This window comes from Coregonus lavaretus (assembly GCF_964263955.1).
Source record: "Coregonus lavaretus genome assembly, contig: HAP1_SCAFFOLD_4140, whole genome shotgun sequence".
NCBI classification, from domain to species: Eukaryota; Metazoa; Chordata; class Actinopteri; order Salmoniformes; family Salmonidae; genus Coregonus; species Coregonus lavaretus.
The window spans coordinates 12,387-38,446 of NW_028163794.1; the positions used below are offsets into that span (position 1 = coordinate 12,387).

General features: G+C 46.8%; 1 protein-coding gene across 1 annotated transcript; it reads left to right on the forward strand.

Moving 5' to 3' along the window:
• The first annotated feature begins 3,772 nt into the window (after positions 1-3,772).
• On the forward strand, positions 3,773-26,060 carry LOC311117774 (divergent protein kinase domain 2A-like). Its single transcript, XM_084192686.1, has 2 exons — positions 3,773-4,211; positions 25,076-26,060. Exon 2 carries the CDS (start codon positions 25,310-25,312, stop codon positions 25,982-25,984), a length of 675 nt encoding a protein of 224 aa, XP_084048812.1. The 5' UTR covers positions 3,773-4,211; positions 25,076-25,309; the 3' UTR covers positions 25,985-26,060.

Here is a 26,060-nt window from a genome sequence, read left to right on the forward strand (position 1 = left end):
GAACACATCACCTAGAGAACACATCCCTTAGAGAACACATCACCTAGAGAACACATCACCTAGAGAACACATAATCAAGAAAACGCATCACCTAGAGAACACATAACCCATAGAACACATCCCTCAGAGAAAACATCCCCTAGAGAACACACCACCTAGAGAACACATCCCTTAGAGAAAACATCCCCCAGAGAACAGATCATCTAGAGAACACATCCCTTAGAGAACACATCACTTAGAGAACACATCATCTAGAGAACACATTATATAGAGAATACAAAAACATCCCCTAGAGAACACATCACCTAGAGAACACATCCCGTAGAGAACAGATCACCTAGAGAACACATCACTTAGAGAACACATCACATAGAGAACACATCCCCCAGAGAACACATCCCCTAGAGAACAGATCATCTAGAGAACACATCCCTTAGAGAACACATCACTTAGAGAACACATCATCTAGAGAACACAAAACTTAAAGAACACATCACCTAGAGAACACATAACCTATAGAACACATCCCTCAGAGAACACATCACTTAGAGAACACATCACCTAGAGAACACATTATATAGAGAATACAAAAACATCCCCTAGAGAACACATCACCTAGAGAACACATCCCCTAGAGAACACATCCCCTAGAGAACACATCACCTAGAGAACACATCCCCTAGAGAACACATCACCTAGAGAACACATCATCTAGAGAACACATCACTTAGAGAACACATCACCTAGAGAACACATCACCTAGAGAACACATCACCTAGAGAACACATCACCTAGAGAACACATCACCTAGAGAACACATCATCTAGAGAACACATCACCTAGAGAACACATCACCTAGAGAACACATCCCCTAGAGAACACATCCCCTAGAGAACACATCACCTAGAGAACACATCACCTAGAGAACACATCATCTAGAGAACACATCACCTAGAGAACACATCACCTAGAGAACACATCCCCTAGAGAACACATCCCCTAGAGAACACATCACCTAGAGAACACATCACCTAGAGAACACATCATCTAGAGAACACATCACCTAGAGAACACATCACCTAGAGAACACATCATCTAGAGAACACATCACTTAGAGAACACATCATCTAGAGAACACATCACCTAGAGAACACATCACCTAGAGAACACATCCCCTAGAGAACACATCACCTAGAGAACACATCCCCTAGAGAACACATCACCTAGAGAACACATCATCTAGAGAACACATCACTTAGAGAACACATCACCTAGAGAACACATTATATAGAGAATACAAAAACATCACCTAGAGAACACATCCCCTAGAGAACACATCATCTAGAGAACACATCACCTAGAGAACACATCACCTAGAGAACACATCATCTAGAGAACACATCATCTAGAGAACACATCATCTAGAGAACACATCACCTAGAGAACACATCACCTAGAGAACACATCACCTAGAGAACACATCATCTAGAGAACACATCACCTAGAGAACACATCACCTAGAGAACACATCACCTAGAGAACACATCACCTAGAGAACACATCACCTAGAGAAGGACAGAAGAAGGGGGATGTAATGTGTGGAGCATTTAATAAATAAAAAAATCTATATACTGAACAAAAATATAAACACAAAGTGTGTATATGTGTATATAAAATGTTTCATGAGCTGAAATAAAAGATCCCAGAAATGTTCCATATGCACAAAAAGCTTATTTCTCTCAAATGTTGTGCACACTTTTATTTACATCCCTGTTAGTGAGCATTTCTCCTTTGCCAAGATAATCCATCCACCTGACAGGTGTAGCACATCAAGAAGCTGATTAAACAGCATGATCATTACACAGGTGCACCTTGTGCTGGGGACAATAAAAGGCCACTCTAAAATGTGCAGTTTTGTCACACAACACAATGCCACAGACGTCTCAAGTTTTGAGGGAGAGTGCAGTTGGCATTCTGACTGCAGGAATGTCCACCGGAACTGTTACCAGAGAATTTAATGTTCATTTCTCTACCATAAGCCGTCTCCAATGTCGTTTTACAGAATTTGGCAGTACGTCCAACCGGCCTCACAACCGCAGACTACGTGTAACCACGCCAATCCAGGACCTCCACATCCAGCTCCTTCACCTGAGGGATCGTCTGAGACCAGCCACCCGAACAGCTGATGAAACTGAGGAGTATTGTCTGTAATAGAGCCCTTTTGTGGGGAAAAACTCATTCAGTGGCTGGGCCTGGCTCCCCAGTGGCTGGGCCTGGCTCTCCAGTGGGTGCGCCCCTGCCCAGTCATTAAATCTATAGATTAGGGCCTAATTTATTTATTTCAATTGACTGATTTCCTTATAGAAACTGTACCTCATTGAAATCGTTGCATGTTGCGTTCATATTTTTGTTCAGTATAATTAACATGTAATAGTACATAGAACATTGCTAGTTCAGATCACATGTTTGTAGATTCAGATGAAACTGTGTGGATGCATTCAAATTAGTCTCACTCACCAGAATATGTGCTCTTTGCTCAATTTTTTTACAAAAAAATAAAAATATCCAGGATAGAAATTCAAATGTGCTACACAAATCTATACATCTTTCTTAAAAATGGCTACACATAACATCGCAAACAAACACAAAACAAAAACAAAATGATATCAGCTAGTGATGGGTAGAGTATATCCGCACCCTCAGGTAGTATCGCGATGACTCCACTAGATGGCGCTAAATACAAAGTGATGCGACGTGAATCTCACGTTTCTATGTCAGGTACTGTTCTGTAGTCTATGCTGTTGATATGTTGATTAGATACTGTTCATAATTAGTACATTCACACCACGTTGTGCATAACGACAGCTCTGTTCAAGAAGACTGAAATTGAGGTGTTATAAAAATTCAGAATGTGAAACATTAAATACATACCAAAGAAAGAATCACAAACAAACAAACCAAATATTATTTGCCCATATGTACTAGGCCCTATCGTGTATAACCCTCCAAAGCACGAAGCTCGAACTAGCCTGAGGATTATATAGAACTCAATTAAACATTCATCGCCTGGTTCTCCTGGTTGTCTCTGCATTCCCCTGGTTCTCTCCACAGATGTTACTCTTTCTGCAGGATGGCCCCTTCCTTCCTCATTTGGGATCCTGTCCAACTCTGCCTTTGCCACTCCTGATTCTGGCCCAGTTTCACGCATCAACATGCCCGCCACAGCCTTCACGCTGTCAAGGAATGCAGCGAGCAGAAAGACATAAATGATCCCAAAATACCCTCTTCCTACTCAACTCCGTGTATCTTGACTGTCTGTCACGTTATGTCCTCAATGTAATGCTGTTTCTGCAGCAGGTGTAGGAACATAGCTAGAGAACTGCATTGCAACACTTTATTGGTAACATAAAAATATAAATAAAGGAATACATTATGTTTTAAGAATGGATATATACACACATGTATTATCCTAACGTCAATCTAATTATTATTCACACAAAACAATAATTGCCTCTTCAGAAGACAGAAAGAGCTCAACCCTTGAAAGAGATGCAACTTATTAATGCTCAAAATTGCCATAGTGCAATTTATTTCATAAAGCAAAGCAAAAACATTGATTTGGAAAATAAACTATCCTCAAGGCAGCTCAAAATATACATCTATAGAAAAAGTCGGCCATCGGTGCAAACTGCAGCCGAGACAACGTTACGGTATTCGCTTAGCAACCAGTTTCGCAAAGCGACGATGACTGTCGTAAATAGTAAGGTTTGGTGTTGGAAAAAAGTCGGAATAGAATCTGTTGTGGAGATGTTGGAGCGGAGTGAGAGAGAAACAGGAGACCAGAATATTGTGCTTCTACGGAGCTACACGCCGAAAAGCGGATAAAATATGGATACTAAAGCAGGAGATTGCAGATATTACAGTTGGTGAAAAAGGACCGCGGCGGCCCAATCTGAAAGATCCTGTAGACTAATGGTTAAGAGCCGACATCACAACTGTTACTTTCACTAGCTAGCAGGCTAGCTGGCTACTTCCAATGCGAGCTGGTGCGAGTCTTTTCAGTAGGGACCTGGATTGGCAATGGAATAAATATCATCTTCTTGTAGTTGTTATCGTTGGTAATACAAAAGTAACGATGTCCCGCAGAGATAATTATTCTACTATCTATCTAAACTGAACGCTAAGTGATCCAGAAGAAGAAAGTCACACAGGTTTGTTTCACAGCTTTTTACAGTCTTTTTCAAAACAAGACTTTGACATAACCAGTGTTAAGTGGACTGTTTCAGGTATATAGTTTGAGCGATATATAACGTTAGCCGAATAAAGTCAACGAGTTTAGGTTAATCGGCTAAGAGATATATTGCTTTATCTAAGACCTCTTCTACACATATTGCAGTACAGTAGGATAGCCAGTTTGCGACTAGGCTACTCTCTCAAGACGAATGGTGAGTTGAAACTAGATGCGGGGTAATGAAATGGGAGACTAACTAACCAGTTACAACATGTTTTAACACTATGTTATGCACAGTAGGCCTATCATGTTGTTTTCCGGTGACATTGACAGTAGGCTGACTACACTAATGTCATTTCATCTTGTGCCAACAATAACTTCCATAAAAAAAAAAAAAAAAATGGTGTCCTTATCCTGATATTTAGTAACTAAATACTCCAAAGGTCTTCCAGTCAATTAACCCAATTAGCAATTAAGACAAGATTGATATAACTAACTCAGTTATCCAGTAGCATAATGTCATTAATATATGACATGCCATGTCAAATCAAATCAAATTGTATTTGCCACATGCGCTGAATACAACAGGTTAAATGCTTACTTACAAGCCCTTAACCAACAATGCAGTTTTAAGAAGAAAAAAAAAAGTGTTAAGTAAAAAATAGATAAGTAAAAATAGCAAATAATTAAAGAGCAGCAGTAAAATAAAATGAGAGTAGGAAGGTTATATACACGGGGGTACCGGTACAGAGTCGATGTGCGGGGGCACCGGTTAGTCAACTGTTGATACCGTGTCATTGCAACTACAACGTTGAGGTTATCTAGAAGGTTCCATTGAGAGACAGCCATGATAGAAGGTTCCATTGAGAGACAGCCATGCTAGAAGGTTCCATTGAGAGACAGCCATGCTAGAAGGTTCCATTGAGAGACAGCCATGCTAGAAGGTTCCATTGAGAGACAGCCATGCTAGAAGGTTCCATTGAGAGACAGCCATGCTAGAAGGTTCCATTGAGAGACAGCCATGCTAGAAGGTTCCATTGAGAGACAGCCATGCTAGAAGGTTCCATTGAGAGACAGCCATGCTAGAAGGTTCCATTGAGAGACAGCCATGCTTGCATAGCAAGAAGGAACAGACAGCCTTGCAAAATGGTTTCGAATTTCTTGGCACAGTTTTGAGGCACTTGAGACCACGTAACTGGATTCCACTGAGCCGACCTCGAATTCGATCGCAGATGAGCTTTGTATTAATCTCTTAAGAGTGTGTGTTTTCGTGCTTGCCTGTGGGTACCAATCAGACAGAAAATCTCGCTTTGAAAATCAGACGGAAAATCTCGCTTTGAAAAAATAACTGCAATTGCCAATATCAACATAAGTGCATGCATAACAATTATTTGTCTTCTGTAATAGCCTCTTAGACTAAATGAAAAAAGTGAGTGCAAACTTCTTTCTAGTTTCCAAATAGGAAGGAAGATGAAAATGTGTTGCTGTGGTTATTACAGGCATTATATTCAGCTGTATTCACAGCTCAGTGAAATAGAGAACTAACAATTCTTCCACAACAGTGAGGGACACTAACAGAGGGCTTTTTGTGTTGCTGGATTGACTGGCCAGTCAACTATATTCTCTCTAGCTATATTCGCTCGCACTCCCTGTCACTCTCTTGCACTCTCTCAATTCAATTTAAGGGGCTTTATTGGCATGGGAAAACATATGATTACATTGCCAAAGGAAGTGAAATAGATAATAAGTGAAATGAAAAAAAAAGAATGAACATTTTAAATATTATACTCACAAAAGTTTCAAATGAATAGAAACATTTAAAATGTCATTATGGCTATATTTTCTTTTCTTTCTTTCTTTCTTTCTTTCTTTCTTTCTTTCTTTCTTTCTTTCTTTCTTTCTTTCTTTCTTTCTTTCTTTCTTTCTTTCTTTCTTTCTTTCTACCCCACATTGGGGACAACTCAGAATAGGTAAATATTTCAACGTTCCCCCTGGAAGACTTCAGTTTGTGTCTTTTCTTGTCCTACAGGTTCCACTCATGTCCGTGCTACAGAGAGATTAAATAGCTTCATTTCCCTACATAATGTATTACCTGGGAAATCAATGTTGATAATCTTTCCAGAAGAAGTTAAGTCCCTGATTATACTGTATTAACAGAAGCTGCATAATACTCTTTGTCAAACGCAGGTCTTCTGTAATGACAGATTGTGTACCAGTACGTTTTAATCTATACAGGCAGGTCGTTTAGGCTTTACGACACTAATCTAGCAGTTCTATGAACAATTATAGATAATATCCCTGCCTAGTTCATCTGTTGACCTATCTAAATCAACAGCCTAACAGTGTCTCAAACTAAACACAGATATGCAGTGCATTCGGAAAGTATTCAGACACATTTTGTTATTTTACAGCCTTATTCTAAAATGGATTAAATTGTTTTTAACCCTGATCAATCTACACACAATACAGCATAATGGCAAAGCATATTTTTTTCTCCAAAAAACAAACAAAAAGGAAATATCACATTTACATAAGTATTCAGACCCTTTACTCAGTACTTTGTTGAAGCACCTTTGGCAGCGATTACAGCCTCGAGTCTTCTTGGGTATGACGCTACAAGCTTGGCACACCTGTATTTGGGGAGTTTCTCCCATTCTTCTCTGCAGATCCTCTCCAGCTCTGTCAGGTTGGATGGGGAGTTTCTCCCGTTCTTCTCTGCAGATCCTCTCCAGCTCTGTCAGGTTGGATGGGGAGTTTCTCCCATTCTTCTCTGCAGATCCTCTCCAGCTCTGTCAGGTTGGATGGGGAGTTTTTTATTTTTATACATTTGCAAAAAATTCGAAAAACCTTTTTTTGCTTTGTCATTATGTGGTATTGTGTGTAGATTGATGAAAAGGGAAAAAATCAATTTAATACATTTTAGAATAAGGCTGTAACGTAACAAAATGCACTGTATAAGGAATTGGCAAGTCGTTCTCATTCTGAGAAGTAAGGTAGACCACTTGATTTCAACATCTGAACAAAGTGGACAGGCTAGCATGCTGTTACAACAGTTGGAGACGGACAGAAGGGTGTGTTCATAACAATTCAACTGTTCTACGTTCTTAGCTAGCGAATAGATCCAAGTTGGCTGAACTTGAAATATAAAGATTAGCTGGCTAATCACCAGCACGTGGTTGATGAGGCCTGTGTTCATGTTCTACAGCCTAATGCCTGCTACAAGAAGTTAGTCATTATTAGTGAATGTGTTTATTTATGGTTCTAGTTACATTTGTAACAAAAAAGGGCCATTTTCATAGACAGACTTGAAAGCCAGATCAGTGATTATTGCAAAACTATTTTGATACAGTAATTACATTATTTTTGGGGTCTGTGGTTGTGAAAGGCTTATGTTTAGCCTGGGTAGAATTTCACAAGCCCTGAATTCATAATATTATCGCTGACTGTTTGAAATGCAGTGTATTTGACCTTTTAATTGTACAACAATGCTTATTTAGAGAAAACGTGAAAAAAAATCTAGATGTATATATCGCGAATCGTCCATAAGTTAGAAAAAAATCGAGTTATGATTTTTTTATTTTTATCGCCCAGCCTTAGTTCAAGCGTGAGACAAATGGAACATCATTTGTTTGGGGACGTGGCTAATTGGTGCTTATATTTGGAGGACTCAATTTTCCATTAGGCGCGCGTGTTCCTGACTCCTCTTCTCATTCATCAGTGTCTGATGCTGGGAGTCTAGCTGAAGGAGCGGACTGAGGCCTCTCTCTCTCTCTCTCTCTCTGCTGTGGATGAATGATTTTGTGATCAAACATGATTAACTTCCCAAGTCGATGACCTTGGCATCTGTAGTTCTCCATTCCAGCTCCCGCAGCACAATGGTGGCAAAATGACTGCAATAGTGAATCCATTCTCATTCAGAGATTGACAACAGTTGCTTCATCCTGTCTTCTGTGTTCAATTGATCTCTCTCTCTCCATATCTTTCTTTATTTGGTCAACTTTTACTAGACTACTCTCTCTTGCCTCTCTCTCTCTTCTTTCAATTATTGCTCTTTATTTCTACTCAATTCTCCCTTTCTCTCTTCCTCTCTTTCTCTCTCTCTCTCTCTCTCTCTCTCTCTCTCTCTCTCTCTCTCTCTCTCTCTCTCTCTCTCTCTCTCTCTCTGTCTCTCTCTCTCTGTCTCTCTGTCTCTCTGTCTCTCTCTCTGTCTCTCTCTCTCTCTCTCTCTCTCTCTCTCTCTCTCTCTCTCTCTCTCTCTCTCTCTGTCTCTGTCTCTGTCTCTGTCTCTCTCTGTCTCTCTCTCTGTCTCTCTCTGTCTCTCTCTGTCTCTGTCCTCTTCTCTGTCTCTGTCTCTGTCTCTCTCTGTCTCTGTCTCTGTCTCTCTCTCTGTCTCTCTCTCTGTCTCTCTCTCTCTCTCTCTCTCTCTCTCTCTCTTCTTCTCCTCTTCTCTCTCTGTCTCTCTCTCTCTCTCTCTGTCTCTCTCTCTGTCTCTCTGTCTCTCTCTCTGTCTCTCTCTCTCTCTCTCTCTCTCTCTCATCTCTCTCTCTCTCCCTCTCTCACTCCTCTCTCCTCTCTCTCTCCTCTCTCTCTCTCTCTCTCTCTCTATCATACCGTACCAATGGAATTAATCAAGAATGTTCCCTTCTGCCTTGGTTCTATGATATAATGATGAGGTTCAGCCTCAGGTGGTGACTGACTCTGTGAGGGGAAATGGTTAGCGAAGGGAGGAGTAGCCATACATGATGTTATCTGATCCTGTGGTCTCACACAAGCAGAGCCTCTTCAGCCCTTTCTCTTCGGTCTATTCAGGTCATAATGTCTAACAAAAAAATAGTTATTTTAGACAGGAAGTCATTTAGCTCCTCCTCTCTTCTCATCGTTGCTAACTTTTTGTAATTCTGTTTAAATCCAGGGTGACCTGGTGCCTCTTGGTTCTTCTGGTGTCTGTCTCTGTAACAAGCCACGTCCCCTTTGTTAGGAGTCGGCCTCTTCTTGGATTTCGGTTCTCTCTCTCTCTCCCGCTTTCCATTCTCAGCATTCGTTCATTTAGCGTGACTCCATCCTTCAGAGAGCCAGGGTGCTCAGAAATGTATCTTAATAATAATAATAATATGCCATTTAGCAGACGCTTTTATCCAAAGCGACTTACAGTCATGCGTGCATACATTTTTGTGTATGGGTGGTCCCGGGGTTCGAACCCACTACCTTGGCGTTACAAGCGCCGTGCTCTACCAGCTGAGCTACAGAGGACCACAATCTTCTTCACCTTCTGGCAGAAGTTCCGTGGTGATGAGGTAATTTGGCGCTCACTCCAAACAGTGTTTTCTTGGGTAGTGCACACTCATGTAAGTGCCCTTAACCCCAGTCCCAGGCTGCATTCTTTCCCTCCATCCATTCCTGGTTCTTGGCTGGGGGGAGGAGGGGACTTCCTGGTTCTTGGCTGTGGGAGGAGGGGACTTCCTGGTTCTTGGCTGGGGGGAGGAGGGGACTTCCTTGTTCTTGGCTGGGGGGAGGAGGGGACTTCCTGGTTCTTGGCTGGGGGAGGAGGGGACTTCCTGGTTCTTGGCTGGGGGAGGAGGGGACTTCCTGGTTCTTGGCTGGGGGAGGAGCGGACTTCCTGGTTCTTGGCTGGGGGAGGAGGGGACTTCCTGGTTCTTGGCTGGGGGAGGAGGGGACTTCCTGGTTCTTGGCTGGGGGAGGAGGGGACTTCCTGGTTCTTGGCTGGGGGAGGAGGGGACTTCCTGGTTCTTGGCTGGGGGAGGAGGGGACTTCCTGGTTCTTGGCTGGGGGAGGAGGGGACTTCCTGGTTCTTGGCTGTGGGAGGAGGGGACTTCCTGGTTCTTGGCTGGGGGAGGAGGGGACTTCCTGGTTCTTGGCTGGGGGAGGAGGGGACTTCCTGGTTCTTGGCTGGGGGAGGAGGGGACTTCCTGGTTCTTGGGGCCTCGGAGCCTCTAAATTGAAACACAAGTTCTGTGGGCAGGATGAGGTTGGTCCAAATGAAAACATTGCTTTAAGTTTCACTGCCAGTTGTATCAGGACAGAGCACATCTGCATTACAATCAGCCGGTTCTGGATTCAATCAAGGACTCTCATCAACTATATCCGCGCTGAAAGTACTTTTACAGAGTAGCCGAGGCTACATTTTACTGTCTTGGTCAGCAAATGTTATACTGTAGGTCCATACTACCAACACAAATATGCTTTAGATTTCTTAGAAATATATATATATATATATATAATATATGACACAATTAGACTAAAATAATAGTAGCCTTGTTTTTGACTGACTCAAGCTACTAGACCTAGTTCTCCACAGAAAATGCTGAAGTTTTTTCCAAAAGTCTTCCGTCTTTGAAGCTGTACGTCGTTAAATGCACCTTTTTCCTTACGTTGATCTGTGTGAGGCAGGCAGCCTCGAGGTTACATGAACATGTCATTCACAGTCAATTGAATGCATGCTTTTAAGCTCAAACAGGCTTGATCTTTCTTAAAGTTAAGGGTCAGGGATCAACTGGAGCCGATCACCAACCTCACGTTTCATCTTCAACCTGTTTATTACACATTTTAAATGAATGTTCCTATTAACAGATGATGGAAGAGGAGGGATTTCAGTTCAGGCCTGTAGCGTGTCTTCTTAGTAATTAGTAGCAAAGGTCATAATACAGGTGATCCTCCACACTTAATTGATGCCTGACTAGGCTACATAATACAGGTGATCCTCCACACTTAATTGATGCCTGACTTGTCTACATAATACAGGTGATCCTCCATACTTAATTGATGCCTGACTAGGCTACATTGACTACATTTTACATGCACACTAATAAGTCGATATTAAACAGAGTATGGCAATTTTACATTTACATTTTAGTCATTTAGCAGACGCTCTTATCCAGAGCGACTTACAGGAGCAATTAGGGTTAAGTGCCTTGCTCAAGGGCACATCGACAGATTTTTCACCTAGTCGGCTTGGGGATTAGAACCAGCGACCTTTCGGTTACTGGCACAACGCTCTTAACCACTAAGCCACCTGCCGCAATAGTCATGTAAACCCCTTACTGTGCTCATCATCTTAAGGTCAAAATCTGTCTGAACTTCGAATCAAAACGGGGTCTCCAAAATAACATGGTCGCTGTGGTAGAACGTTGATTTTGATTGGTAATCATCTGCATTTATTTAAGTCCCATCAGGTTGCCTGATTTCAGATGTGTCCATGGAAACAGGATTATTATTAGGGAAATCATTCTTCTTTCAAAGCATGTAAACATTTAAAGTTTTAAACAAACTATTATATGAATCTGACTAGCCACAGTAATTGTATTATTGTGTGCATGTAACCGTACTCAGTGCTTCTCTCTCTCTCTCCTGAATGGGGCAAATCTATGTCCTCTCAGTAATCTGCAGCAACTAGTTATTCAGCCAGTCATTCATCCAGTCATTCAGCCAGTCGGCCAGTCATTCAGCCAGCCAGCCACCCATCCAGCCAGTCGTTCAGCCAGTCATTCAGCCAGTCATTCAGCCAGCCAGTCATTCAGCCAGCCAGTCATTCAGCCAGCCAGTCATTCAGCCAGCCAGTCATTCAGCCATCCAGTCATTCAGCCAGTCATTCAGCCATCCAGTCATTCAGCCATCCAGTCATTCAGCCAGCCAGTCATTCAGCCAGCCAGTCATTCATCCAGCCAGTCATTCATCCAGCCAGTCATTCAGCCAGCCAGTCATTCAGCCAGCCAGTCATTCAGCCAGTCATTCAGCCAGCCAGCCAGCCACCCATCCAGCCAGTCGTTCAGTCAGTCATTCAGCCAGCCAGCCAGCCACCCATCCAGCCAGTCATTCAGCCAGCCAGTCATTCAGCCAGCCAGCGAGCCACCCATCCAGCCAGCCAGCCACCCATCCAGCCAGTCATTCAGCCAGCCAGTCATTCAGCCATCCAGTCATTCAGCCATCCAGCAAGTCATTCATTCAGCCAGTCATTCAGCCAGCCAGCCAGCGAGTCATCCAGTCATTCAGCCAGCCATCCAGTCATTCAGCCAGCCAGTCAGCCAGTCATCCAGTCATTCAGCCAGCCAGTCATTCAGCCAGTCATCCAGTCATTCAGCCAGCCAGCCAGTCATCCAGCCAGTCATTCAGCCAGCCAGCCAGTCATTCAGCCAGCCAGCCAGCCAGCCAGCCAGTCATTCAGCCAGCCAGTCATTCAGCCATCCAGTCATTCAGCCAGCCAGTCATTCAGCCAGCCAGCCATTCATCCAGTCATTCAGCCAGCCAGTTATTCAGCCATCCAGTCATCCAGCCAGCCATCCAGTCATTCAGCCAGCCAGTCATTCAGCCAGCCAGTTATTCAGCCAGCCATTCATCCAGTCATTCAGCCAGCCAGTCATTCAGCCAGCCAGCCAGCCATTCAGCCAGCCAGTCATTCAGCCAGCCAGTCATTCAGCCATCCAGTCATTCAGCCAGTCATTCAGCCATCCAGTCATTCAGCCATCCAGTCATTCAGCCATCCAGTCATTCAGCCAGCCAGTCATTCAGCCAGCCAGTCATTCATCCAGCCAGTCATTCAGCCATCCAGTCATTCAGCCAGCCAGCCACCCATCCGGCCAGTCATTCAGCCAGCCAGTCATTCAGCCAGCCAGCCAGCCACCCATCCAGCCAGTCGTTCAGTCAGTCAGCCAGCCAGTCATTCAGCCAGCCAGTCATTCAGCCAGCCAGCGAGCCACCCATCCAGCCAGCCAGCCACCCATCCAGCCAGTCATTCAGCCAGCCAGTCATTCAGCCATCCAGTCATTCAGCCATCCAGCAAGTCATTCATTCAGCCAGTCATTCAGCCAGCCAGCCAGCGAGTCATCCAGTCATTCAGCCAGCCATCCAGTCATTCAGCCAGCCAGTCAGCCAGTCATCCAGTCATTCAGCCAGCCAGTCATTCAGCCAGTCATCCAGTCATTCAGCCAGCCAGCCAGTCATCCAGCCAGTCATTCAGCCAGCCAGCCAGTCATTCAGCCAGCCAGCCAGCCAGTCATTCAGCCAGCCAGTCATTCAGCCATCCAGTCATTCAGCCAGCCAGTCATTCAGCCAGCCAGCCATTCATCCAGTCATTCAGCCAGCCAGTTATTCAGCCAGCCAGTCAGTCATCCAGCCAGCCATCCAGTCATTCAGCCAGCCAGTCATTCAGCCAGCCAGTTATTCAGCCAGCCATTCATCCAGTCATTCAGCCAGCCAGTCATTCAGCCAGCCAGTCATTCAGCCAGCCAGCCAGCCATTCAGCCGGCCAATCATCCAGTAATTCAGCCAGCCAGCCATCCAGTCATTCAGCCATCCAGTCATTCCGCCAGCCAATCATCCAGTCATTCAGCCATCCAGTCATTCAGCCAGCCAATCATCCAGTAATTCAGCCAGCCAGCCATCCAGTCATTCAGCCATCCAGTCATTCCGCCAGCCAGTCATTCATCCAGTCATTCAGCCAGCCAGTCATTCAGCCAGCCAGTCATTCAGCCAGCCAGCCAGCCATTCAGCCAGCCAGTCATTCAGCCATCCAGCCAGTCATTCAGCCATCCAGTCATTCAGCCATCCAGTCATTCAGCCATCCAGTCATTCAGCCAGCCAGTCATTCATCCAGCCAGTCATTCAGCCATCCAGTCATTCAGCCAGCCAGCCACCCATCCGGCCAGTCATTCAGCCAGCCAGTCATTCAGCCAGTCATTCAGCCAGCCAGCCAGCCACCCATCCAGCCAGTCGTTCAGTCAGTCATTCAGCCAGCCAGCCAGCCACCCATCCAGCCAGTCATTCAGCCAGCCAGTCATTCAGCCAGCCAGCGAGCCACCCATCCAGCCAGCCAGCCACCCATCCAGCCAGTCATTCAGCCAGCCAGTCATTCAGCCATCCAGTCATTCAGCCATCCAGCAAGTCATTCATTCAGCCAGTCATTCAGCCAGCCAGCCAGCGAGTCATCCAGTCATTCAGCCAGCCATCCAGTCATTCAGCCAGCCAGTCAGCCAGTCATCCAGTCATTCAGCCAGCCAGTCATTCAGCCAGTCATCCAGTCATTCAGCCAGCCAGCCAGTCATCCAGCCAGTCATTCAGCCAGCCAGCCAGTCATTCAGCCAGCCAGCCAGCCAGCCAGCCAGTCATTCAGCCAGCCAGTCATTCAGCCATCCAGTCATTCAGCCAGCCAGTCATTCAGCCAGCCAGCCATTCATCCAGTCATTCAGCCAGCCAGTTATTCAGCCAGCCAGCCATTCATCCAGTCATTCAGCCAGCCAGTTATTCAGCCAGCCAGTCATCCAGCCAGCCATCCAGTCATTCAGCCAGCCAGTCATTCAGCCAGCCAGTTATTCAGCCAGCCATTCATCCAGTCATTCAGCCAGCCAGTCATTCAGCCAGCCAGTCATTCAGCCAGCCAGCCAGCCATTCAGCCGGCCAATCATCCAGTAATTCAGCCAGCCAGCCATCCAGTCATTCAGCCATCCAGTCATTCCGCCAGCCAATCATCCAGTCATTCAGCCATCCAGTCATTCAGCCAGCCAATCATCCAGTAATTCAGCCAGCCAGCCATCCAGTCATTCAGCCATCCAGTCATTCCGCCAGCCAGTCATTCATCCAGTCATTCAGCCAGCCAGTCATTCAGCCAGCCAGTCATTCAGCCAGCCAGCCAGCCATTCAGCCAGCCAGTCATTCAGCCATCCAGTCATTCAGCCAGTCATTCAGCCATCCAGTCATTCAGCCATCCAGTCATTCAGCCATCCAGTCATTCAGCCAGCCAGTCATTCATCCAGCCAGTCATTCAGCCATCCAGTCATTCAGCCAGCCAGCCACCCATCCGGCCAGTCATTCAGCCAGCCAGTCATTCAGCCAGTCATTCAGCCAGCCAGCCAGCCACCCATCCAGCCAGTCGTTCAGTCAGTCATTCAGCCAGCCAGCCAGCCACCCATCCAGCCAGTCATTCAGCCAGCCAGTCATTCAGCCAGCCAGCGAGCCACCCATCCAGCCAGCCAGCCACCCATCCAGCCAGTCATTCAGCCAGCCAGTCATTCAGCCATCCAGTCATTCAGCCATCCAGCAAGTCATTCATTCAGCCAGTCATTCATCCAGCCAGCCAGCGAGTCATCCAGTCATTCAGCCAGCCATCCAGTCATTCAGCCAGCCAGTCAGCCAGTCATCCAGTCATTCAGCCAGCCAGTCATTCAGCCAGTCATCCAGTCATTCAGCCAGCCAGCCAGTCATCCAGCCAGTCATTCAGCCAGCCAGCCAGTCATTCAGCCAGCCAGCCAGCCAGCCAGCCAGCCAGTCATTCAGCCAGCCAGTCATTCAGCCATCCAGTCATTCAGCCAGCCAGTCATTCAGCCAGCCAGCCATTCATCCAGTCATTCAGCCAGCCAGTTATTCAGCCAGCCAGTCAGTCATCCAGCCAGCCATCCAGTCATTCAGCCAGCCAGTCATTCAGCCAGCCAGTTATTCAGCCAGCCATTCATCCAGTCATTCAGCCAGCCAGTCATTCAGCCAGCCAGTCATTCAGCCAGCCAGCCAGCCATTCAGCCAGCCAGTCATCCAGCCGGCCAATCATCCAGTAATTCAGCCAGCCAGCCATCCAGTCATTCAGCCATCCAGTCATTCCGCCAGCCAATCATCCAGTCATTCAGCCATCCAGTCATTCAGCCAGCCAATCATCCAGTAATTCAGCCAGCCAGCCATCCAGTCATTCAGCCATCCAGTCATTCCGCCAGCCAGCCATCCAGTCATTCAGCCATCCAGTCATTCCGCCAGCCAATCATCCAGTCATTCAGCCAGCCAGTCATCCAGCCATTCAGCCAGCCAGTCATCCAGCCATCCAGCCAGTCATCCAGCCAGCCAGCCAGTCATTCAGCCAGCCAGCCAGTCATTCAGCCAGCCAGCCAGTCATCTCATTACTGTGGTGCTGTGGGGTGTGTCCGTGTGAGGACACCCACAGGGCTTGTTCCAGACTTCCTCTCCTCAGCAGGCCCTGTGGGGTCAGAGGTCGGGTTGGGTGGTGTCCAGAGTTTCATACCTTAATACAGTTCCTGTACCATACCGGGATATATGGTATTACTGGCAGTGTACACAAGGGGCGCTATTTCTTTCCAAACGTATTTCTTTTTTAAATAACTTTTTATGCACAAAACAAATTTAGGCAGCAGGGATCTTGATCCAGGAGGGGTTTGATTGTCTCTGCTGTAACCAAGAAGCTTGATCTTGAAAGCTAGCCACTTAGCTAACAGGTTAGCAAACCAAATATTAGCTGAAGCCCTGAGCTGGAAATACAATTATTTGTAGCACCGAGCATAAGAGCACCCCAAACCAAAAAATTATAAAAATTACGATGTTGAATATCAGACCGTTGGTATTTCAAAATACCCCGGTATACATTATGCTATATACGGGTTTACCGCCCAAGCCTAGTCAGAGGTGGCTTTGAAGCATCTCGCTCCTCCAACAGCCAGAGGTTAGAAGTTAGTCTCCTTCCTGTTAGCCCTATCCAGAGGTTAGCCCTGGTCTCTGTCTGGTTAGCCCTGGTCTCTATCTGGTTAGCCCTGGTCTCTGTCTGGTTAGCCCTGGTCTCTGTCTGGTTAGCCCTGGTCTCTATCTGGTTAGCCCTGGTCTCTGTCTGGTTAGTTAGCCCTGGTCTCTGTCTGGTTAGTTAGCCCTGGTCTCTGTCTGGTTAGCCCTGGTCTCTGTCTGGTTAGCCCTGGTCTCTGTCTGGTTAGTTAGCCCTGGTCTCTGTCTGGTTAGCCCTGGTCTCTATCTGGTTAGCCCTGGTCTCTGTCTGGTTAGCCCTGGTCTCTGTCTGGTTAGTTAGCCCTGGTCTCTGTCTGGTTAGTTAGCCCTGGTCTCTGTCTGGTTAGTTAGCCCTGGTCTCTGTCTGGTTAGCCCTGGTCTCTGTCTGGTTAGCCATGGTCACTGTCTGGTTAGCCCTGGTCACTGTCTGGTTAGCCCTGGTCTCTGTCTGGTTAGCCCTGGTCTCTGTCTGGTTAGTTAGCCCTGGTCACTGTCTGGTTAGCCCTGGTCTCTGTCTGGTTAGCCCTGGTCTCTGTCTGGTTAGCCCTGGTCTCTCTCTGGTTAGCCCTGATTTCTTACCCCCCTAGTCCCTCCTCACTGAACTCAGATCTCCCCTCCTGATATGGGCCTGTCCTGCTGGATCCCTTTGCGCCTCGTGGAGCTCCGTGCCACATGCTAAACGGTACTTGAATAGAGATCATATCATGCTGGAGATGTTCAATTGTTCCACCGTAGCAATCGGTTCCACTCACACTCTCTGTAATAGAAGGCTGCCAGGCATCCATCCCTTTTGAGGCCTCTTATCGACATCGGTTTTTACCTCTTATGTTCTCTCTCTCTCTCTCTCTCGTTCCCTTTCTCTCTCTCTTCCAATCTTCTGCCCCCGTCCCTGTGTCTGCGGAATACGAATGCAAAGTTTCGATATGAGGCTTTTAGAATTTAATAAAATGTTCAGACGGTATTAAATCACTGGTGTTATCCTGCTGTTCCCCCTGTTCATATTTAGGCAGAGGGGCATTATGGAAATGTCCAAAATATTAATAGGTATTGTTCCGTGTACCGTGCGTAAGGGAGTGGTTCCAAGTGATCTCATGTGCACCTTGGAATGGATTTAGATTCTGCCAATTAGTTTGCTCAATAAAATGTAATTTAGAATAGAACTGGCAAATTAGAAATTCTGCAGGTTCCTTTCTCTGTGTTGAGATAACTGGATTTATTTTACGTGGAGCGTGCTGCTAGCTGGGTGCATAATTTCTCAAATCAGTAATTCTAATGTATTTTTAGCTAGTCTGGTGGAATGAGGGTTGAGGAAGAGAAGAGAAGTGCTTCAGGGTGAATGCCTCACCTTGGCAGGCTCCTTAACATAGCATTACAGTTCAGCTCTGGACTTGACCTGCTGCTGCTACAGTAAGCAGACACAGAGGTGTGGCGTCCTGTGCGTGGCGTGGCGTCCTGTGCGTGGCGTCTTGTGCGTGGCGTCCTGTGCGTTGCGTGGCGTCCTGTGCGTGGCGTCCTGTGCGTGGCGTCCTGTGCGTGGCGTCCTGTGCGTGTGTGTCATAGTGTTTCTGCTCTTCGCTGCTCCCAGCCCCGTGTCACTTCCCATCTCTGCCGTGTCGATGAGCGCGTACGGAGGCCATCGACACGCATTAATCACACTAGCTGCTAGCGCCTCTCCTGCTCGTTAGCTGTTCCCTCTCAATTCTGCAGCGGCCCTAATACCCATGTCTTAATGAGCTCTAATTTAGAATGGGCAATTTGCAAGGTCAAAGCCATTGTGAATTTAACAAAGACACTTCTTATGTCTTCTAGTATTGCTTTTGAGCATATCAGGGGCTACTGCTCTGCTACCATATGTATCTATCTAGAACCCAGACTGACGGTTTGTGCAGAGTCTTTGTTAGGGGGCATTGTAATGCGAGGTTATTGCTATGTTAAGCCTGGGCTTCTCTCCCTCTCCGGTGCTGAGTTCTTATCAATCTACCTGGCTCTGCATCTCTGGCTCCCTAGGTGAAACCTCACTGACAGCTCCCTAGGTGAACCTCACTAACAGCTCCCTAGGTGAAACCTCACCAACAGCTCCCTAGGTGAAACCTCACCAACAGCTCCCTAGGTGAAACCTCACTAACAGCTCCCTAGGTGAAACCTCACTAACAGCTCCCTAGGTGAAACCTCACTAACAGCTCCCTAGGTGAACCTCACTAACAGCTCCCTAGGTGAAACCTCACTAACAGCTCCCTAGGTGAAACCTCACTAACAGCTCCCTAGGTGAAACCTCACTGACAGCTCCCTAAGTGAACCTCACTGACAGCTCCCTAGGTGAAACCTCACTGACAGCTCCCTAGGTGAACCTCACTGACAGCTCCCTAGGTGAACCTCACTAACAGCTCCCTAGGTGAAACCTCACTGACAGCTCCCTTGGTGAAACCTCACTAACAGCTCCCTAGGTGAAACCTCACTAACAGCTCCCTAGGTGAAACCTCACTAACAGCTCCCTAGGTGAAACCTCACTAACAGCTCCCTAGGTGAACCTCACTAACAGCTCCCTAGGTGAAACCGCACTAACAGCTCCCTAGGTGAAACCTCACTAACAGCTTCCTTGGTGAAACCTCACTAACAGCTCCCTAGGTGAACCTCACTAACAGCTCCCTAGGTGAAACCTCACTGACAGCTCCCTAGGGGAAACCTCACTAACAGCTCCCTAGGTGAAACCTCACTAACAGCTCCCTAGGTGAAACCTCACTAACAGCTCCCTAGGTGAAACCTCACTAACAGCTCCCTAGGTGAATCTCACTAACAGCTCTCTAGGGGAAACCTCACTAACAGCTCCCTAGGTGAACCTCACTGACAGCTCCCTTGGTGAAACCTCACTAACAGCTCCCTAGGTTAAACCTCACTAACAGCTCCCTAGGTGAACCTCACTAACAGCTCCCTAGGTGAAACCTCACTGACAGCTCCCTAGGGGAAACCTCACTAACAGCTCCCTAGGTGAAACCTCACTAACAGCTCCCTAGGTGAAACCTCACTAACAGCTCCCTAGGTGAAACCTCACTAACAGCTCCCTAGGTGAAACCTCACTAACAGCTCCCTAGGTGAACCTCACTAACAGCTCCCTAGGTGAAACCTCACTAACAGCTCCCTAGGTGAAACCTCACTAACAGCTCCCTAGGTGAAACCTCACTAACAGCTCCCTAGGTGAAACCTCACTAACAGCTCCCTAGGTGAAACCTCACTAACAGCTCCCTAGGTGAAACCTCACTGACAGCTCCCTAGGTGAAACCTCACTAACAGCTCCCTAGGTGAACCTCACTAACAGCTCCCTAGGTGAAACCTCACTAACAGCTTCCTAGGTGAAACCTCACTGACAGCTCCCTAAGTGAACCTCACTAACAGCTCCCTAGGTGAAACCTCACTGACAGCTCCCTAGGTGAACCTCACTAACAGCTCCCTAGGTGAACCTCACTAACAGCTCCCTAGGTGAACCTCACTAACAGCTCCCTTGGTGAAACCTCACTAACAGCTCCCTTGGTGAAACCTCACTAACAGCTCCCTAGGTGAACCTCACTAACAGCTCCCTAGGTGAAACCTCACTGACAGCTCCCTAGGGGAAACCTCACTAACAGCTCCCTAGGTGAAACCTCACTAACAGCTCCCTAGGTGAAACCTCACTAACAGCTCCCTAGGTGAAACCTCACTAACAGCTCCCTAGGTGAATCTCACTAACAGCTCTCTAGGGGAAACCTCACTAACAGCTCCCTAGGTGAACCTCACTGACAGCTCCCTTGGTGAAACCTCACTGACAGCTCCCTAGGGGAAACCTCACTAACAGCTCCCTAGGTGAAACCTCACTAACAGCTCCCTAGGTGAAACCTCACTAACAGCTCCCTAGGTGAACCTCACTAACAGCTCCCTAGGTGAAACCTCACTAACAGCTCCCTAGGTGAAACCTCACTAACAGCTCCCTAGGTGAAACCTCCCTAACAGCTCCCTAGGTGAAACCTCACTAACAGCTCCCTAGGTGAAACCTCACTAACAGCTCCCTAGGTGAAACCTCACTGACAGCTCCCTAGGTGAAACCTCACTAACAGCTCCCTAGGTGAAACCTCACTAACAGCTCCCTAGGTGAAACCTCACTAACAGCTCCTTAGGTGAACCCTCACTAACAGCTCCCTAGGTGAACCTCACTAACAGCTCCCTAGGTGAAACCTCACTAACAGCTCCCTAGGTGAACCTCACTAACAGCTCCCTAGGTGAAACCTTACTAACAGCTCCCTAGGTGAAACCTCACTGACAGCTCCCTAGGTGAAACCTCACTAACAGCTCCCTAGGTGAAACCTCACTAATAGCTCCCTAGGTGAAACCTCACTAACAGCTCCCTAGGTGAAACCTCACTAATAGCTCCCTAGGTGAAACCTCACTAACAGCTCCCTAGGTGAAACCACACTAACAGCTCCCTTGGTGAGCTCCCTAACAGCTCCCTTGGTGAACCTCACAGATACATTCACATTATCCCTCAGGACCAAACCATCTCTCTGTTTCTTTCTCTCTCTCCCTCTCTGTTTCTCTCTCTTATTTATATATATCCTCCATCGCTCTCTATTTATATATATCCTCCATCGCTCTTTCCACACTATCTCTCTCTCTCTCACTCAGTCTCTCTCTCTCTCTCACTCTCTCACACACTATCTCTCTCTCACTCAGTCTCTCACACACTATCTCTCTCTCTCTCAGTCTCTCACACACTATCTCTCTCTCACTCAGTCTCTCACACACTATCTCTCTCTCACTCAGTCTCTCACACACTATCTCTCTCTCACTCAGTCTCTCACACACTATCTATCTCTCACTCAGTCTCTCACACACTATCTCTCTCTCACTCAGTCTCTCACCCACTATCTCTCTCTCACTCAGTCTCTCACACACTATCTCTCTCTCTCTCGCTCTCTTGCACACTATCTCTCTCTCTCACACACTATCTCTCTCTCACTCAGTCTCTCTCACACACTATCTCTCTCTCTCTCAGTCTCTCACACACTATCTCTCTCTCTCTCAGTCTCTCACACACTATCTCTCTCTCTCTCACACACTATCTCTCTCTCACTCAGTCTCTCTCAAACACTATCTCTCTCTCACTCAGTCTCACACACTATATCTCTCTCTCTCACACACTATCTCTCTCTCTCACTCAGTCTCTCTCACACACTATCTCTCTCTCACTCAGTCTCTCACACACTATCTCTCTCTCACTCAGTCTCTCACACACTATCTCTCTCTCTCTCAGTCTCTCACACACTATCTCTCTCTCACTCAGTCTCTCTCACACACTATCTCTCTCTCACTCAGTCTCTCACACACTATCTCTCTCTCTCTCACACACTATCTCTCTCTCACTCAGTCTCTCTCACACACTATCTCTCTCTCACTCAGTCTCTCACACTATCTCTCTCTCACTCAGTCTCTCACACACTATCTCTCTCTCTCTGTCTCTCACACACTATCTCTCTCTCACACACTATCTCTCTCACTCAGTCTCTCACACACTATCTCTCTCTCACTCAGTCTCTCAAACACTATCACTCTCTCACTCAGTCTCTCACACACTATCTCTCTCTCACTCAGTCTCTCACACACTATCTCTCTCTCACTCAGTCTCTCACACACTATCTCTCTCTCACTCAGTCTCTCACACACTATCTCTCTCTCACTCAGTCTCTCACACACTATCTCTCTCTCACTCAGTCTCTCACACACTATCTCTCTCTCACTCAGTCTCTCACACACTCTCTCTCTCACTCAGTCTCTCACACACTCTCTCTCTCTCACTCAGTCTCTCACACACTCTCTCTCTCTCACTCAGTCTCTCACACACTATCTCTCTCTCACTCAGTCTCTCACACACTATCTCTCTCTCACTCAGTCTCTCACACACTATCTCTCTCTCACTCAGTCTCTCACACACTATCTCTCTCTCACTCAGTCTCTCACACACTATCTCTCTCTCACTGTCTCTCACACACTATCTCTCTCTCACTCAGTCTCTCACACACTATCTCTCTCTCTCTCGCTCTCTTGCACACTATCTCTCTCTCACACACTATCTCTCTCTCACTCAGTCTCTCTCACACACTATCTCTCTCTCTCTCAGTCTCTCACACACTATCTCTCGCTCTTTCACACACTATCTCTCTCTCTCTCAGTCTCTCACACACTATCTCTCTCTCACTCAGTCTCTCACACACTATCTCTCTCTCTCTCACACACTATCTCTCTCTCACTCAGTCTCTCTCACACACTATCTCTCTCTCACTCAGTATCTCACACACTATCTCTCTCTCTCTCACACACTATCTCTCTCTCACTCAGTCTCTCTCACACACTATCTCTCTCTCACTCAGTCTCTCACACACTATCTCTCTCTCACTCAGTCTCTCACACACTATCTCTCTCTCTCTCAGTCTCTCACACACTATCTCTCTCTCACTCAGTCTCTCTCACACACTATCTCTCTCTCACTCAGTCTCTCACACACTATCTCTCTCTCTCTCACACACTATCTCTCTCTCACTCAGTCTCTCTCACACACTATCTCTCTCTCACTCAGTCTCTCACACACTATCTCTCTCTCACTCAGTCTCTCACACACTATCTCTCTCTCTGTCTCTCACACACTATCTCTCTCTCACTCAGTCTCTCACACACTCTCTCTCTCTCTCACTCAGTCTCTCACACACTCTCTCTCTCTCACTCAGTCTCTCACACACTCTCTCTCTCTCACTCAGTCTCTCACACACTCTCTCGCTCTCTTGCACACTCCTCTCTCTCTCGGTCTCTCTTCTGCTGTTACCGTAGTGACACCAGGCTCTTTCAAAGCATCTACTTCAAAGCTAGATTAAAACCATCCAACTCTGCTGATCAAAGGTCAAACTCCTAAGCATGGTTCTCTTCTTAAATGCACCGAGGGTCCTGTTCCATTTGACGGGATAACCAATAGATCAGCGCTCCTATACCGTTAGGGTTAACAGTATGCAACGTTTTTTTGGTGTGTTTTTTCCCAGAAGGTGAAGGGATGGATGCCGCCACAGCTGGACTATAGGGACAGGAAATCATCATCAAGATGTACTATATTGTCTGTTGTCAGGGAGACAGTGAAAGTCAGCTGGAGTCTTCTGAGGATCCATCTGTAGGTGGTTTTATTGATACTGAGACAACCGGAAGCTGTAAATGGGGCTGGGCGAGATGGCATAAAAATCCTATCTACATTATTTTCAAACTTACGGGTGATTCACAATATACACTACCGGTCAAAGGTTTTAGAACACCTACTCATTCAAGGGTTTTTGTTTATTTGTACTAGTTTCTACATTGTAGAATAATAGTGAAGACATCAAAACTATGAAATAACACATATGGAATCATGTAGTAACCAAAAAAGTGTTAATCAAATCAAACGATATTTTATATTTGAGGTTCTTCAAATAGCCACCCTTTGTCTGTTAAAAGTTAATTTGTGGAATGTATTTCCTTCTTAAGGTGTTTGAGCCAATCAGTTGTGTTGTGACAAGGTAGGGGGGTATACAGAAGATAGCCCTATTTGGTAAAAGACCAAGTCCATATTATGTGGTGTCTGCTCCGCGGGCAATTTGAAGAGTTGACGGGATCGTTAGAAAGGTTCCCTTCTCCTCTATTACAGTAAAATAATGTCTCCATGTGTTTCGGTGTCCATATGACCGATTCTGTTGGACCAAAGCTCAAAAGCAAATAGCAAGTTGAAACCGCTTGTCAGAGTTGAAGAAGTGATCTCTCATCTTTGTTGTTGTGAGTGGCAGGGAGAGAGGATTGGTGTGTATATAAATTGGAAGGTCCACAGCACAGAAGGAGCGAAAGAGACGAGACCAAAAAGACAACATGAGAACAAACGGACATAAACGCTCAGAAAAACTAACAAAAAACTTGATTCTTTCCATTCAGGCATTTGGAATATTAAGGTTATATAGACATTTTGAATGAATCAAAATAATTCGATATATGAACTGTTATTCTATTTTTCCACTTTTTTTTTCAATTTTTTATCGGAGGTTGTAAAAAGTTGCATCCCAGAAAGAGAATGAGAGGGGCTGTGGTCTCGTTTCTGCCTAGAAAGTAATAATTCTCTCATGTCTCGGGCGATTCCCATTTGTGAAACAATTTCATATGCCACAAAGTCACTCTTTGTTTTAAGGGAGGTGTGTAAGTTGGAAGCCCAGAGATGAGGTTATCCATGATCCAAAAGAGACCTATTCCATGTCTCAACTGTTGTGAAATGTATCCTTTTTGTAATGTTTTCCTCTCCTCTCTGCTTGGTTGCAGGCTCACCGGCTCTAGGTCCCACAGACACACAGACGGGGAGAACATGACTCACAGGCCTTTGCCAGAGCTTGGCATGGGGTTACTCTGCCAGCCTCGTCCTTACCAGGCACTCTAGACGATGATGCCCCAGTGCAACATGACAGAGAGGCAGTGAGGCTAGGATAGCCCCCCCCCCCGTCCCGACGATACGCTCACCAGTTCCCCCGACCCCTGACCTCCGCGTCCCGCCCCACCATGCTGCGTTTCCTGCCTCTGAAGCTGGGCCGCCTCTACCGCTGTCTGAAGCTCCTACTGGTGGTGGGCCTGTTTGTTATCCTCCTGATGAACACCCACAACCTGTTCGCCTCCTTCCAGAAGAACGAGCTGACGGACCGTCGCTTCATCAACCTCAACAAGTGCCCCGCCTGCTTCGGCACCAGCTGGTGCAGGAAGTTCATGAACGGCCAGGTGTCCTTCGAGACCTGGGGACGCCTGCGCTTCCTGGATGTCTTCAACGTCAAGAACGTGTACTTCGCCCAGTACGGCGAGCCGCGGGAGGGGACGAGACGCGTGGTGCTCAAACGCCTGGGATCCAACCAGGAGCTGGCGGACATAGACCAGAAGATCTGTAAGAGAGCCACGGGCCGTCCGCGCTGCGACCTCATCCAGGCCATGTACAAGACGGAGTTCGCCAGGCTGAACGGGGACGTGAGGCTGCTGACCCCCGAGGTGGTAGAGGGCTGGTCCGACCTGGTGCACTGCCCCTCCCAGAGGCTGCTGGACAGGGTGGTGCGGCGCTACGCTGAGACCAAAGACTCTGGCAGCTTCCTGCTGAAGAACCTCAAGGACACAGAGAGGATGCAGCTGCTGTTGACCCTAGCCTTCAACCCTGAGCCCCTCGTCCTACAGGTAGGAACTAAAGCCTTTTAATACCCTTCAACCCTGAGCCCCTCGTCCTACAGGTAGGAACTAAAGCCTTTTAATACCCTTCAACCCTGAGCCCCTC